Here is a 16,023-nt window from a genome sequence, read left to right as displayed (position 1 = left end):
GAAGCAGGACGGATGTCATTTGTGACTTGGACTGTAGGCTACTAGAAAATAAAATGCAACTGACTTAAAATATTTCAAAACATACCACCAAATAAGATGCACCAAAACCACTGGAATATAGAATAAGATTTATAACAATCCACATCCAAGCAACCTGTAATAATGGCACCTATACCTGAGGGTCGTCACCTCCTGTCGATTGTATGTTAGTTTTCTGTACTTGGTCGCCGCATTGGATTTTTACCGCGGGACTTATACTAAACCTCACACCGGATGCGATGCGACACTCTTCAAGAGATATGGAAACCTTCACGGTGCATGAAATGTTAAAGTGAAAATGAACGGAACTCAAGACAAGATAACACATGCTGTAAAACGTGAATTTTTCACGAGCGTTTCAAAAATTTGTCGATTTTCGCAAACACATTCAAATGGGAACTCAGAAGGCTTGAAAACTTAACCGCAATGTATAACTTATTACATTTCTCCAGCAAATTGACATATACCAGTGGAACCTCCCTTTATAGCGGATACCTCGCTATTGAGGACAATCTCTCTATAAAGGACACTAGATTTGGTCCCAAATAAGTTGTTTCCATTCAGTTTGACCTCTGTAATCAGGACACCTCCCTATCAAAGACAGCACTTGTCAGTCTCAATGGTGTCCATAATAGAGAGGTTCTACTGTAGTCTATTGCTAATTGAGCAAATTTGTAAATTTTTGGCGTCGTGAAGATTTCATGGTTTACAGCAGTTCATCACATGCAGCTTGAACAAAACAAGACTGATTACAGCTGAAAATATAATGTTGTTTATATATCTGATGTACCCATGTATGAATTAAACTCTGAAGTCAACCAAATGAGCCCAAAATGATGAATCGAGAATGGCTAATTGAGGACATTTGTGACCCGCCATGGTAAAAAGAGTTGCACGTCGCTCCCAGCTTGACATGTTGAGACGGACTGGTTGTTCATTTCACTATTGTCTGCCTTTTGTGAAATTTGAGTATATCAATTTCTTCTATTATGTCCAGGTGTCATTTTAGGCTCATCTTCTGTGCGACATGCGACTCATTTCGCCGTGGTGGGTCACATTTCTGCTCACTCTTTTAATAACTAATGGGAATACAAACTAAATTCATATTTGGATTGATCAAAATTACCCAAACAAAATACGCTTCATAATCAAAATTATACATATATGAACCGTTTCCCCAAAATCACGAAAATTTAAAGTTTTCCCTTTTTCCATTTCTACATACAGGCTCTTCAGTCACAGCTCGCAAGTTAGTTTTTTGTTTTTTATCACCGACCATCACATTGACTGCAGGATGAATGGCAAACTTCACACCAGAAGCAATCCTACACTCATAGAGTTGTACGGAAATCTAGATTGACCAAAAGATGGGACAAATAATCAGTAAAGAGGCATCAATATGTAAAGATTTACGATGCAGTTTCTAGGATTGTTGACAGGCAATCTGGTCAAGTGCACTAGCACGTTGGAAGAGTGTAGTTTTTCAATGCACTTCAAGGTAATTAACCCTTCGCTGCAGCAACCATTTTTCGGCCGCTGCTGCCATGTGCCCACAGCCAATACCAGTGATCAACAGTGGAGCTTACTTTTATTGGAACGGTGGAAACTATTCAAAAGTGTCGCCATCTATACTATTAGAAGGAAACTATGTACGTCACCGACACAATATAGGACCATGTCACCCACAGCGAAAGGGTTAAGGGCCCAAATTTGGCCTATTGGGTCTGCCCCAATTTGATTTTACTTTTTAATCTTCATGCAAACCATCATCAACCAATTTCACCATGCGGCATTCCGAATGAGATTGCCAACTCCCGATTTCCCCGGCCGGTCTGGCGGACCACATTCAAACATTTTAATTCATTCTACCGGCTTTTCTCCTCCTCCTTGGAGAGTTGTATGCGCTCCCTGTACACGTTTGCACTGATCAATTATGTCTATTTTGACCAGGGGCGATATCGTGAATTTCAACCCTACAGCTACGCGACATTCATAGATTCCGATATTGACCTGTGGTAAAAAATAATCACAAATAAAGTGATAAATTACATGATAAGAAGATCTGCTGAAACTAGATCATTAGAACCAGCAGTATATGAGAGGTAGTATCTATCTGGCCAATAGCTGCATTGTCTACCTGATCAGATGATCTATTTATAAACCCCACTCAGCTGATCTTAGTGCACCAAGCAGTGCTAACAAATCAAGCAGAATCTTTTAATATGGAAGTAGGGGAGAACCAGAGGGCCATTTCGGTGACCAGACTGAAACAATGCAATGGAATCAATCAACCTCACGAACATTCCCCGGTAACAGGGTCAGTAACTGATACTCCTAATTATGAATATCTGACAGTCCTCCGTAATTTTATGTTTCTTGGAGAACTCCTGCTGTAATCGCTGAGGGAACATCGAACTGGATTGTTACCAGCTCTACAATGTGAAATACATGTATCCTAATTGAAGAAATCTAGAGTTTGTTGTACAAACCTGATAATCCTGTACTTTGTCCAAGGTTGGCTCCAGTTTGCTGGGAAATCTGAAACAGATTGATTTAGCGTGTTAATATCTCTTATAATTGTCAAATACAAAAATTCATCCAACTTGAAAATTCTTACTTGAAAATAAGCCCAATTTTCCTCGGCCTCATATTTTGTCATTGCATGGACCATTCACTTTGTATAGGTACATGCAGGCCTACACACAATTTTCCCATTTTCAGTAATTCCTTTCCCTCTCCCATCTGCGTACATATGAAAAAAGTTTGGTGTTGGTACGAAAAAGAAAATAAATTGAACTAGAGGCACCGCGTTTGCTGGCAAACGCTTGTATATCCGCACTTTGGTGAAATCAGGTTGCTGGAACTGAATAGAATAGTAAAGAAGGAAGCTGATGATTGGAGTGGCTTTTATTATTATTTTGGGTAGTCTATTTCTATAGCGAGAAATGTCTACGTAAACTCGTTCAGAATGTAGAGAGGTCACAAGATATTTCCAAGTTTTACAACAAAAAGGCCACCAGTCGGCCATCTTGAATGCAAAATCAACCATTATCAAACTTGACCTTGATATTCACCCGATACACGTGCACACCAAATATGAAATGTCTAGGCGAACTCGTTCAGAATGTAGAGAGGTCACAAGTATTTTGGAAGTTTTACAACAAAATGGCTGACAGTCGACCATCTTGAGTGCGAAATCAGCCATTATCGAACTTGGCCTTGATATTCACCTGATACACGTGCACACCAAATATGAAATGTCTAGGCAAACTCGTTCAGAATGTAGAGAGGTCACAAGGGATTTGGAAGTTTTATAACAAAATGGCCGCCAGTCGGCCATCTTGAGTGCGAAATCAGCCATTATCGAACTTGGCCTTGATATTCACCCGATACACGTGGACACAAATATGAAATGTCTAGGCAAACTCGTTCAGAATGTAGAGAGGTCACAAGGCATTTGCAAGTTTTACAGCAAAATGGCCGACAGTCGGCCATCTTGAGTGCGAAAATAGCCATTATCGAACTTGGCCTTGATATTCACCCGATACACGTGCACACCAAATATGAAATGTCTAGGTGAACTCGTTCAGAACGTAGAGAGGTCACAAGGCATTTGGAAGCTTTACAACAGTGCGAAGACTTTCTCCGAAAGTGCGGATATAATAAAAACTAACAAACGTTTATCGTTGTAAATTCTAACCTGAAAATCTCATTGTGTAGTTTTAGGATTATAACCCACCGCATATGATAGAGGACGGGTCACCCAGTACATCGGGCATCATGACAGCCTCCTAAACGCGTTGCCAAGAGAAAAAGCAGAGGTGGTTCGGCCATGTCACGAGGGCCAAGGGATCGCTAGCAAATACCATCTCGCAGGGCACAGTGGCAAGTGGCCGCCAAAGGTATACAGACAAAAACATAGATTTGAAACTCCCAACAAGTGGGCAAAAGATAAAAACCCTTTAAGATAGCAAAAAGAGGGAATGAGACGAGGGAAAGGGACAAACACTACAACGTAGATAATTTCAAACTTGTTTACTCCCAATTACCAATTTAAATTGATAAACAGATTATCTAAGGAGTTAAAAGATGTAAAGAGGCAAATGTGTAAAAAAAATAACTTTCGACAGATCAAATACCATTATTACGTTCTTACCCAAATCTGAAAGAATACACAAACTAAAACATACAAAATGTACTTCTAATACTGCATGCACCGTGCTCCATAACTGAAATCTCCCATGAGAACATTACAATAAAGACATTGAAAGCTAATTATTTGTTCGATTACACACGTGGCGCGTTTCCACATGTAGGTGCAGCACTTCAACGTGTAGGTGTGGGGCTTCCACATGTAGGTGTGGTGCTTCCACGTGTAGGTGTGGTGCTTCCACGTGTAGGTGCGGTATTTCCACATGTAAGTGTGGCGCTCCACATGTAGGTGCAGCACTTCCACGTGTAGGTGTGGGGCTTCCACATGTAGGTGCGGTATTTCCACATGTAAGTGTGACGCTCCACATGTAGGTGCAGCACTTCCACATGTAGGTGTGGGGCTTCCATATGTAGGTGTGGTGCTTCCATATGTAGGTGTGGTGCTTCCACGTGTAGGTGCGGTATTTCCACATGTAAGTGTGGCGCTCCACATGTAGGTGCAGCACTTCCACGTGTAGGTGTGGGGCTTCCATATGTAGGTGTGGTGCTTCCAGGTGAAGGTGCGGTATTTCCACATGTACGTGTGGCGCTCCACGTGTAGGTGCAGCACTTCCACGTGTAGGTGTGGGGCTTCCACGTGTAGGTGTGGGGCTTCCACGTGTAGGTGTGGTGCTTCCACGTGTAGGTGCGGTATTTCCACATGTAAGTGTGGCGCTCCACGTGTAGGTGCAGCACTTCCACGTGTAGGTGTGGGGCTTCCACATGTAGGTGCGGTATTTCCACATGTAAGTGTGGCGCTCCACGTGTAGTTGCAGCACTTCCACGAATAGGTGCGGCCCATCCACATGTAGGTGCGGCACTTCCACGTGTAGGTGTGGGGCTTCCACATTTAGGTGTGGTGCTTCCACATGTAGGTGCGGTAATTCCACATGTAAGTGTGGCGCTCCACGTGTAGGTGCAGCACTTCCATGAATAGGTGCGGCGCTTCCACCTGTAGGTGTGGTGTTTCCACGTGTAGATGCAGCACTTCCACAAATAGGTGCGGCGCTTCCACGTGAAGGTGCGGTGCTTCAAGGTGAAGGTCAGCACTTCCACGTGTCAGTGCGGTGCTTCCACGTGTAGAAGTAGGTACAGTGTGAGTAATCGAACACGCTAACATAAAGAATGCGACACATCCAGCCAAATCAGTGAACAAACCTCATTTTGTCGCCTTTGCTCCCCATGCCACTAAAGAGATGAATGCAGTGCAGGTTAAATTTGTCTTCGAAAAACTAAATTTATTGAACAATTTCAGAACGGATGCCAACGTCCAACAATGGATACTGCAGACCACAAAATTTTGGCGCTGTTTTATAATGTCATTCACAAATTCGAAGCAAGGGACCTCCTGACTGCTAGTCAGAGACCTTAGCCACTACACCACCGTGGATTTTCATCGCAAGTGCTGTCATCTGGTGTAAAATGAAATGAAGTGGTGGCTAACTGTAAAAAAGACATTCGGGCAGCGGGCAAAATTGAGCCGGGCACAAAGTTCTTATTTCTCCATGGTCTACGACCCTGATGCAAATTTGACTAAGAAAATGTGCCAAAACGTACTTTTTGCCTCCGAGCTGTCCCACTCCCACCATGTCATCCAGCATACTATCATCGTCTGAACTCGACATCTTACTACCACCTCCGACGCCAATATTAGGATTGAACTTTACGCTCCGATGTTCATTTTCTGCCTCCGACTCTCGATCTAAAACATCATCGAGGTTGTAATCCATCTCACTCCTTGAAGAAAAAAGATAGATGTCGTAACATTGAAGTTAAAGCATCCCACAAATAACTGCTCGATTACACATCAGTTCAGAAACTTGAAATAACGAGTGACAGAGCTATTTTATGGTGAAAAATTTAACTAAATTTTGACATCATCATCATCATTTCATTACTGGTGTCGTAGTCCGATTTGGATTTTTGCCAGAGGTATGGAGTCCACTATAGGCTACTGTCCACCTATGTGGGATCTTTTACTTGCCCTGGCATAGACACTCAGGTACAAGGGACACCGGCTTTTAGTCTCATCCGACAGACCCTCGAGTATTTCATGCGTTGTGAAGTGCCAGGAATTTTAGTTCTTTGAAAGCCATGCCAGTTAATCCAGAAATACAATCCTGGGTTCTCCCTGGGATTGAACCCGGACCCTATTGAGTGGTAGCCAGCAGTGTTAACCACTAGGCTATGAGGCTCCTCTCCTGTCATCTATATACTTTCTGGAAATGCTTTACATCTTTAGATCAATGCGAATTCTCTGCATTGTCTTGAAGAGGTCAGACAGCATTCTAAAGTTAGGTGCCATCTGAGTCAAGAAGTGATTGCATCAAGCAGATTTTCTTCCACTTTTTATGGCCTTCTCAGGATTCAAAGGAAACACAGCTTGGGGAAATGGCGCCCCCATGACCAGCAAACTCTCCAAAATTATCTACGAAGTACTCACCCTCCATCGGGAGCATCGTAGCCACCACTACCGCCCTCCTTCATGATGTCATCTGGTGTCCACGTCCCGCAGTTACCGTCGGGAGACATGTAGTTCAACTCAAAGTAGACTTTACTCTGCAAAAGTGAGATTTTCACAGTCAGAACTAGTTTTAGCGTCCAAGCACATGGATGATATCAAATCACAGAATGGTTATGTTATAAAGGAAAATCAAGTACTGTTACTTTTGCAAGCATTCCATTTTCACAAATTTCGCAAAATATATTCGAGAAATATTTTAATTTGAAAGACAGAAAGAAATTATGTCATCCGCCAAATCAAAAATCTTGAAAAAGTGTCTTGCTCGAGGACTCATAGACTAAACAGTAGTGCTTTTTTGTAGAGTCGAACCCATGACCTCCTGATTCTGAGCCAGGCACTCGAACCATTATGCCATTGACCTCCATTATCTATCAATCTTCTTCTTCACTTACTTGTAGTGCTTGATTGTGAGCATTGAGCAGTGGCTCTGCTGCTTTGAAGATGGGCTCGTCCATGATACTTTGGAGGACCATGGTGAAAGTCCCCACCAACCTGCAAGTGGCAAAGGCTATTACTAGTTTTCATGTGAATAGTTTACCCTGAAGAAGCTTGAAGAAAAGCAAAATGTTGGTATACAATATTGTGTTGAGTTGGGTGTTTCCCCCTCAATGTATTATAAAGACTATTACGACAGGCAGTGATATAAATGACACACAACTTTAAAGGGACAATATAGGCAGCAGCTGGGCAGGCAAGATAAAGTTACACAAAACTGCCAATAGGGGTCTTTCATATCTCACAGTACGTCGAAATGATTCACGCTTGTACGAGGAATATATTTAGTGCCGAGTCTGACATGACCAAGGGCCCTTACTGTGTATACTAGTCACTTGAAGATGGCCAAATTAGCCCCTCTCCTCCTGCCTATAGTCCCCTTTAAAATTGTCAAACTGACACTATTTCATTTTTTGTGAAGAGGTTACATTATGTTAGGTTACGAATTCTGTAGTTTTTAACCATTTCATGTGGCACATGAACTTTGCCGGAACGCACTCTGGCTTTCCCCTTGGTGGAAGTCTTAAATGGCCTATATGGGTTTTCTCAAGCCCCAAATAAAGCTCTTGTGTGCGTGTGAGGGGGGGGGGGGGCAGTCAAAAGTGAAACAGCCACCAACTACCAAATACAAGTCAAATAGAGTGTAGAGTGCAAGATGAAACAACAAAGGAATCGAATATACAGTGGAACCTCTGTTAGCGGACACCTCTCTATTAAGGACAACCTCTCCATTAAGGACACAAGTTTTGGTTCCAAATTGGTTGTATCCATGGAATTTGACCTCTATAATCAGGACTCCTCTCTATTAAGGACAGCACTTGTCAGTCCCGTGGGAGTCCTTAATAGAGAGGTTCTATTGTAAATGCAAATTTTGTGTGTAAAATGTATCAAGTCATTAAGATGATAAAATGAATCAAAAGGGACTGAAACCATAAGAGAATGACAAGCAAAATTGAATTTAAGTGTCAACAAAAGTATGAATGAAATCAGGTTTAAATTAATTCAGAATGATAAGCAAAATAAAGGGTTGACCAAAGTATGAATGAAATTTAAGTTTGAAGTTTAAATCAATTCAGATGGTTTTACTCACATCTTTTTGTTGGCCCCTCTTCAATTTGGAAAAAGTTAGAGCATGCAATGAGAACTTTTCTGGGGATATTTAAAACTACATTGTACTATGGGCAACTAAAAACTTATACAGTGGAACCTCCCTTAGCGAATACCTCTCTATCAAGGACACCTTCTCTATTAAGGACACTCGTTTTGATCCCAAATACAAATTGATTGTTTCCATTCAATTTGACCTCTATAATCAGGACACCTCTCTATTAAGGACAGCACTACAGGTTACACTGTAGCATGGCGTTTATCTCAATGGTAGTCCTTTTCGAAGTCAACACTACTCAAAGCACTGAACAACTGACGGAAGACCTGAAAATCTCAAAAGCTGTTGTTATGTAGAAGCCAACTTTAACGTGCCACGCAAATTTGTCAGTTCATGAATCTATGAGATTTTTTTGGTGAGACTTACTTCTTGGAGAAATATTTGTTGAAGTTGAATATTTCTATCTTGACAGTGTCGTTGGGTTCCACGGCACTTGCCATTGGCCAGCTCATGGTCTGGAATAAATAAACCCAATTTGAATACCTACAAAGTGGTGGACCATACATCATTACTGGAATATGCTGCCCCAATGACCAAGTACACCGCCTTGATCAGTGAAGTAAATTTGCCGTCCAAAGAGGCTATTTCTTTGTGTCATGACAACATCTTCACATCCTCCATATAATGCTACTAGCATTCCATATCATCTATTACATAGATATGGATGATAATGGCCATTCCCTGGCTTGTCATCTCCTCCAAAGAGCCATAATCGGTTGCAACCAAAAACTGTCAGGATACGCATCAATGCTTTACCTCTCCGAAGAAAGCCGTGCCATTTTGACATCTGACCACACTGGACAAGACACTAAAATCTGAAATTAAAATTTGAGTATGTTGAAATACAGGTTGGATACATTTCAATCTATTTTTCATTAATAGCTGTTTACTGTTTATTCTCAAGACCATTTCAATTGTAGTCAAATCAGTCACTTTCATCAATATTTTTCAATAAGAGAAACATAATTACAGCTTCAAAGGTTAATTGGGTAGGTTTGTTGGTCTGTATCTTAAAAATGTACTAAGAATTTGATTTTGACCTGGTGGTCCGCCAGACCAAAACAGGCAGTGGAAGGGTTAACACCATTTCACGTGTTCTAGCAACATCACGTGCTTATCAAACATGGCTGTATACATGTACAATAGCTAACAAATGTAACCATTGATTTGTTTTCAATTCGAATTCCATTACGAATTCCAATCAAAACCAGACCCACATACATACAGATATACACTAGGCCTATGCACCGCTTTATAGGCCTACCCCATCCTTGTAGTCAAAAGGTACTTCACAACACCTGTCTCTAAAGATTCAAAAATGCTAATTATCTTTTTCATTTTAGCAGGCCTAGTATTGAAATGTATGAATGTATAGCTGTAACCTTACTGTGTACTGTATATAGGCCCCTCTTGTCCAATTAATGGGTCTTGATATGAAAGTGACAGCCCGAATTTTCTGAATAGTATTGCTAGTATTGCAAAGATACATTAGAGTACAAATTTGGAAAAGGTTATCAAAGTGCAGTAATATATCAAGGATTTCCTTACCTCCACCCAGTAGGCCTATTACCAAGGTTGAGGCCTACCCCACTAAAAGGGGTATGCCGTTCGTAATTTCTGGTGGTCCAGGAAAATAAAACTGCAGTTAAACACAATGCTGAAGTGCAGTTCCCATGCATGCAACTTTGTTGAAACTTGGTATGTAGTATTTCTATCTGTCTACACAATGGCAATGTTGAAATTTATATTCAGTGTATGTATTTACGCAATTGGAATTTTTCAAATTCAATTGCAAATTTTAAATTTTTCAAGGTGTAGATCTTCAAGGCTTTTCCCTACTGCACCCAACAGGGTTGATCAAGGCCTAGCTACCCCACTTAAAAATCTTCAAGTGTCTTCATTCCGTGTTGGAATGCCAAGAAACACCTGCCACAAACAAGATGAAATTTCCCGGCCATCTGGTGAATTTACCTCTATAACTCGCCCTTGCAACTTTGGCCGTCTTCCCCTTCAAGTTGTCCACATAGTTTAGTTTCAACACTAGCGCCATCTTGGTTCTTCAATGTGTACTGGATAATACTTTGATTAGAAATCGTCTTTTCGCAATCTATGTAACTGGTTTCTCCTGTGAGTGGATCTTGGAAGCCATTGTCAGCAATTCCTGGAAGGTAACGAAATTGAACAAATTATCATCAAATAAACTATCGCAATGAACTCTTCAAACATGTCAAAATAGAGAAATTAACAATGTCAGTTTTTTTACAATCCCAGTCACAACTGATATACCCTCCGTTTTGCGTAAGCTGTGCACAACCTACGCTCTAGTGCCCTGTTAGCTCACTGGTGTGTAACATAGGTAATAAAAACATATGTCTCCTTGACCAAGTCTCTTCTGTGTCTCAATGACCAAGTACATGACCATGTCTCTATGTCTCCATGACCAAGTACATGACCATGTCTCTTCTATGTCACAATATGACCATGTCTCTTCCATGTTTCCATGACCAAGTACATGACCATGTCTCTATGTCTCCATGACCAAGTCTCTTCTGTGTCTCCATGACCAAGTACATGACCATGTCTCTATGTCTCCATGACCAAGTCTCTTCTGTGTCTCCATGACCTCTAGTGCCTGTTAGCTCACTGGTGTGTAACATAGGTAATAATGAAATGGCCAGGGCCATTGTGCTCACCTCATGTGGAGGAAAGATGGATAAAGAGCATGGTCTTGTGTCATGTAGTGTTAGGTTTGATGTAGGTCCAAGCAATTACAATTTCCCCAAAATGGCCAATTTACAGTACATTCGACCTCTGTGACCTTGAAAAGTAGGTCAAATCAAAGAAGACCCGGGTGACACATTGAATGGTTGTTAGAATTAGATGTACCTATGATATAAAATTGGTGCCAATCGGGCAAGTCATTACTAGGAATAATGGCATTTTGAAGAATTTAGGATTTGGCCCCCTCCCTGGAGGCCAAACGGCAAATCAGATCGCACCAAACTTCGGTACCTGAGATCACCTGACCAAGGGGTACATGTGTACTTAATTTGTGATCAATAGTCATTGCAGTTAAGAAACGTGCCATAGTTACGGCCTGACGGCGAATTTACGCCATTTGACCTCTGTGACCTTGACAAGAAGGTCAAATTAAAAACCTGTGTGACATATACTGTATGGTGGTTAGATGTACCCATGATATCAAATTGGTGGCAATCGGGCAAGAAGTTAAGGAATAATCACATTTTTAAGGTTTTTGGATTTTGCCCCCTGGTGGTCAAGTGGTGAATCATATTGGACCAAACTTTGGTCCCTGAGATCACCTGACTAAGGGGTAAATGTTTACCAAATTTGGTATCAATAGTCATTGCAGTTTAGAAACGTGCCATCGTTACATCCTAACGGCTAATTTACACCATTTGACCTCTGTGACCTTGAAAAGGAGGTCAAATCAAAAACCCGGAGGATATATGATGCACCTTTGCTAGAAGTACCTACCATATTTTTTTCAAAATTTCCCGACTACTATTAAGGGAGATATTGCATATTTTCACTTTTAACGTTTGTCCCCCTAGTGGCCAAACCATGAAACGAATCCGACCGAAACTTGGTCTCCCAGGTGTCATTACATAAGGGTACATGTGTACCAAGTTTCAACTCAATAGCTCTAACAGTTACGAAACGTGCCCTGCTAACGGACGACGGACGACGACGACGACGACGACGACGACGACGACGACGACGACGACGACGACGACGACGACGACGACGACGACGGACGACGGACGCCACGGTATGGGATAAGCTCACCTCTGCTAAGAGGTGAGCTAAAAACATATGTCTCCATGACCAAGTACATGACCATGTCTCTTCTATGTCACAATATGACCATGTCTCTTCCATGTTTCCATGACCAAGTACATGACCAAGTCTCTTCTATGTTTCCATGACCAAGTACATGACCATGTCTCTTCTATGTTTCAATGACCCTGTCTCTATGTCTCCATGACCAAGTCTCTTCTATGTTTCCTTTACCAAGTACATGACCATGTCTCTTCTATCTATGTCTCCCTGACCAAGTAAATGACCCATCTCTCTTCTATGTCTCCATGACCACGTACATGACCAAGTCTCTATGTCTCCAAGTGTATGTTGGAATGGACTACAATGGCTGTCATTTTGCAAGACATAAAACAACAAAAATCTTCATGACTAACAAAACCCACCTTTTAAGTTGCAGAGGTATTCCAGATGTATCCATTTTAAGCAGTAACAATTTTAGACTTAATTCAGAAACTCAGAAATAATCCAAGAAGTCTGATCTGAAGACACTTTATTCCAAAATTCCAACACAAGATCACACACGCAATGGCACCGGTTTGAATTTGAAATATTCCAGTGAAATGTATTCAGTAGTAAACTGCGTCATCAACGATATATGACTCGTACATATAGAATGTAACAAACAGCGGCGACAGGTGAACATGCAAATGTCGCCGAGAAGAGGGTCTAACCCAATCTGAAAGGGTGAACAGGTGTCAATGCAAAATATCAGCAATAATCAATCTATTTCCGCGAACCGAGTCAAGAGGTATTATTAAGCACAGTATCAAAGCTAACTCGTTATTAGGTCTCGACTTATGTTTCTGGGTCAGGAAGATCCCATTCTAACATGATTGTGCGGTCCATCACTGCACCGTTACGTCATGGGGCCAGTACATTCACCGGTGATGTCACGTAACAAGAAATACTTCATTATCATCTTACATTTTATATCAACTGGTTACCACTGGAATACCACTGGGTTGTGATGAGGGTACACCTCTGAGATACTGTTTACAACCCATAGTACAGGGCCTACCGGTACTGGAACTCAACTGGTAACCACTGGTACTCCACTGAATTACAAGAAGTTAAGAAAAACCAAGAGGATAGTGACTACTGGAATTCAACTGGTTACCACAGGAATACCACTGGGTTGTGACGAGGGTACACCTCTGAGTTACTGTTCACAACCCATAGTACAGGGCCTACCGGTACTGGAACTCAACTGGTAACCACTGGTACTCCACTGAATTACAAGAAGTTAAGAAAAACCAAGGGGTTAGTGACTACTGGAATTCAACTGGCTACCACTGGAACACCACTGGGTTGTTTTGGGGCGACCCCACTGGTTGCTGCTTTCGTGAAACCAGCAACCACCCAGAGGATAGGGACTACCAATACTGGAATTCAACTGGTTACCACTGGTTTGTAAAGAGGCGACCGCACTGGGTTTATACTCTTTTCATGAAACAAGAACAACCCATAGGATAGGGACTTCTGATCCTGGAACTCAACTGGTTACCACTGGAACACCACTGGGTGGTGGTTACAGCACACCAGTGTGAAAAGTACACCACTGTGGAATTGTTTTCTAGAAACCTAGGAACAGCCAAGAGGCAATCGGGGACATTTAATATCCTCTGTTTTCGAGTAGCACTCTCAGAGAACGGTCGATAATGGCAAAAGTAATGTTACATATCGTTTCACACAGAGTTGGTCAATACCACATGGCAAATCAGAAACAGAAATCCAACACTCCAAACTAAGGGATTTTTAACCCTTGGAGAAACTGCATTTATTACCTCAGAAACTGATCTCCTGAACACTGGGTATCACCTTGCAAGGTCAGGTTTCGGAGAAATTTGTTTTCGTATTCGATGAGGGACTTTATTGCCAAAAGGTGGCAATAATAGTTGGTGGTCCGATACCATTGAGAACCTTATGCGGATAAAATTGATATGGGGTGTCAAAACATGGTGTCTCTATCAAGGACACTGGTTATGGTCCCAATATGGTTGTCTCCATTCAATTTGACCCCTCTAAACTGGACACCTCTCTATTAACGGCAGTACTTTTCAGTCCAATGTTCATATACCGGTCTGATAGAATACATACATGTAGGAATCCTGTCTATTTATTGTAAAAACAGGTGTATTTTCAAAGTCCATCTCGAGTGTCTGCACCATACAACCCATACATTATTTCAACAAAGGTTTGACAAACAATGCAAACATTTCCAGGAGGTTTCAAGAGGTTTTATTTTCACCTAAAAAGATCAACTCGAAGACATGCTGGGATTAACCAGAGAAGTCAAATATACTCAATGAACAAGAATGGTGGTGTGGGTACTTTACCGGCTCATTAAACATGTAAAGTCAAAACAGAATTTGACCATCTTTATTTCTTTGTGGTATGAGATACTCATGAATATTTTCAAGGAAAAGAACAAGCTTTTATCAACATTGTTCTCAGAAATTGAAGGTTTTTGTGACAAGACATTAGGGATTCTACTTTAGGACTTCACAAAAATTGCCTCAAACACCCAATTTGGGACCAAAACTAGTGTCCTTAATAGAGAGGGTGTCCTTAATAGAGAGGTGTCTGCCAAGGGAAGTTCTACTGTATTGTCAAAGTCTGCTCGATACCAGTGACAGGCCTGGCATCTTACTACCATATTTGGTTTGATGGCAAACAAATGTATACATTCAGTGACAGGCCTGGCATCTTACTACCATATTTGGTTTGATGGCAAACAAATGTATACATTCTGAAATGGAGTCTTCTTCTTCGGCGTTCGCTCTGCACTTAGAGGTGATTTTCTCCAGGGAATATTCCTCCTCCAATGCGGGATGAGCATATTTGGTTTATTGACCTATTGAATCCGACTTCGGCGAGAGGTGGAGTCCACACAAGCTACTCATGTTTCTCACCTGGTGGGATATTTGACCTACCCTGGCATAGACACCAGATACAAGGAACCTAGGTTTCAAGTCTCATTCAAAGGACGGTGAAGAGTCAGGAATTTTAGTTCCTTGGAAGCCACGCCGGTTCATCCAGATATACAATCCTGGGTTCTCCCCGGGCCCATTTGCGTGGTAGCCAGCAGTGTTAACCACTAGGCTATGAGGTTCTCTACTCAGAACTGGATGATCCAAGAGAAAGGTCTTAACTTTCCCTCATACAGAAATTGCTGGACCAACTAAAATCTAGTAGTAGCTAAAGTCAACGATCTTACTTACCTAATTATGTACCCGAGATCTTTTTTCTTACGATATCCGTAATACCTAGAATGTCAAATGGATTAACACAACATTTCATACCACACGCAACAGGCCTAGCATAGCCTATAATGACAACAGAAATAGCATGTTTATATGCTTCAGCGAATTCAATATCGTTCTGGTATGCCCCAGTGGCCAGCTGTGCTTTGTTGAAAGGCCTCTAGAATGACCTAGATTCGAAATGTAAAATTAGTCCAACAAAGCCTGAGCGTTGAGAATAAACACTGGCACACATGTTGCCTTTTGACGCACATGGTCGACAAAGTATCAACAACAATGATATCATTATCAATATCATGGAATTTTATTTTATTCAATTTATATCTATTGTTTTTGGGTGTCAAAATCCAATCAATCACTTTTTTATGTTTTTTTTTGTTCGAGTTGGAAATCTATCCATTATGACGTAGTTAGTTCACCGCTATACATGCCAATACATTTTACCAGCAGTCAATTAGAAGCAGTATTAATCTGGCCTACCACCCAAAACGTCCTTATCTGGT

At 41.4% G+C, this 16,023-nt stretch overlaps 1 protein-coding gene across 9 annotated transcripts in view; it reads right to left on the bottom strand.

Annotated features, from left to right (window-relative positions):
• Window positions 1-15,642, bottom strand: part of LOC135495030 (otoferlin-like) — a 68,108-nt gene extending 52,466 nt beyond the window's left edge. For 7 of the 9 annotated variants that reach the window (XM_064783423.1, XM_064783426.1, XM_064783427.1 and 4 more), the window contains exons 1-9: window positions 15,479-15,642; window positions 10,386-10,575; window positions 9,171-9,229; window positions 8,781-8,869; window positions 7,147-7,246; window positions 6,674-6,789; window positions 5,788-5,967; window positions 2,529-2,577; window positions 1,909-2,049 (exon numbers count right to left, since the gene is read on the bottom strand). In XM_064783423.1, coding sequence (XP_064639493.1) covers window positions 1,909-2,049; window positions 2,529-2,577; window positions 5,788-5,967; window positions 6,674-6,789; window positions 7,147-7,246; window positions 8,781-8,869; window positions 9,171-9,229; window positions 10,386-10,464 — 813 coding nt within the window. In that variant the 5' untranslated portion in view covers window positions 10,465-10,575; window positions 15,479-15,642. Of the gene's footprint in view, window positions 1-1,908; window positions 2,050-2,528; window positions 2,578-5,787; window positions 5,968-6,673; window positions 6,790-7,146; window positions 7,247-8,780; window positions 8,870-9,170; window positions 9,230-10,385; window positions 10,576-12,640; window positions 12,799-15,478 lie in introns of those variants that run through there. The other 2 variants (XM_064783421.1, XM_064783425.1) reach the window with 2 other exon arrangements.
• Between the last annotated feature and the right edge of the window lie 381 nt (window positions 15,643-16,023).

This window comes from Lineus longissimus, chromosome 10, assembly GCF_910592395.1.
Source record: "Lineus longissimus chromosome 10, tnLinLong1.2, whole genome shotgun sequence".
NCBI lineage: Eukaryota > Metazoa > Nemertea > Pilidiophora > Heteronemertea > Lineidae > Lineus > Lineus longissimus.
This window is presented reverse-complemented; position numbering and strand designations above follow the sequence as displayed.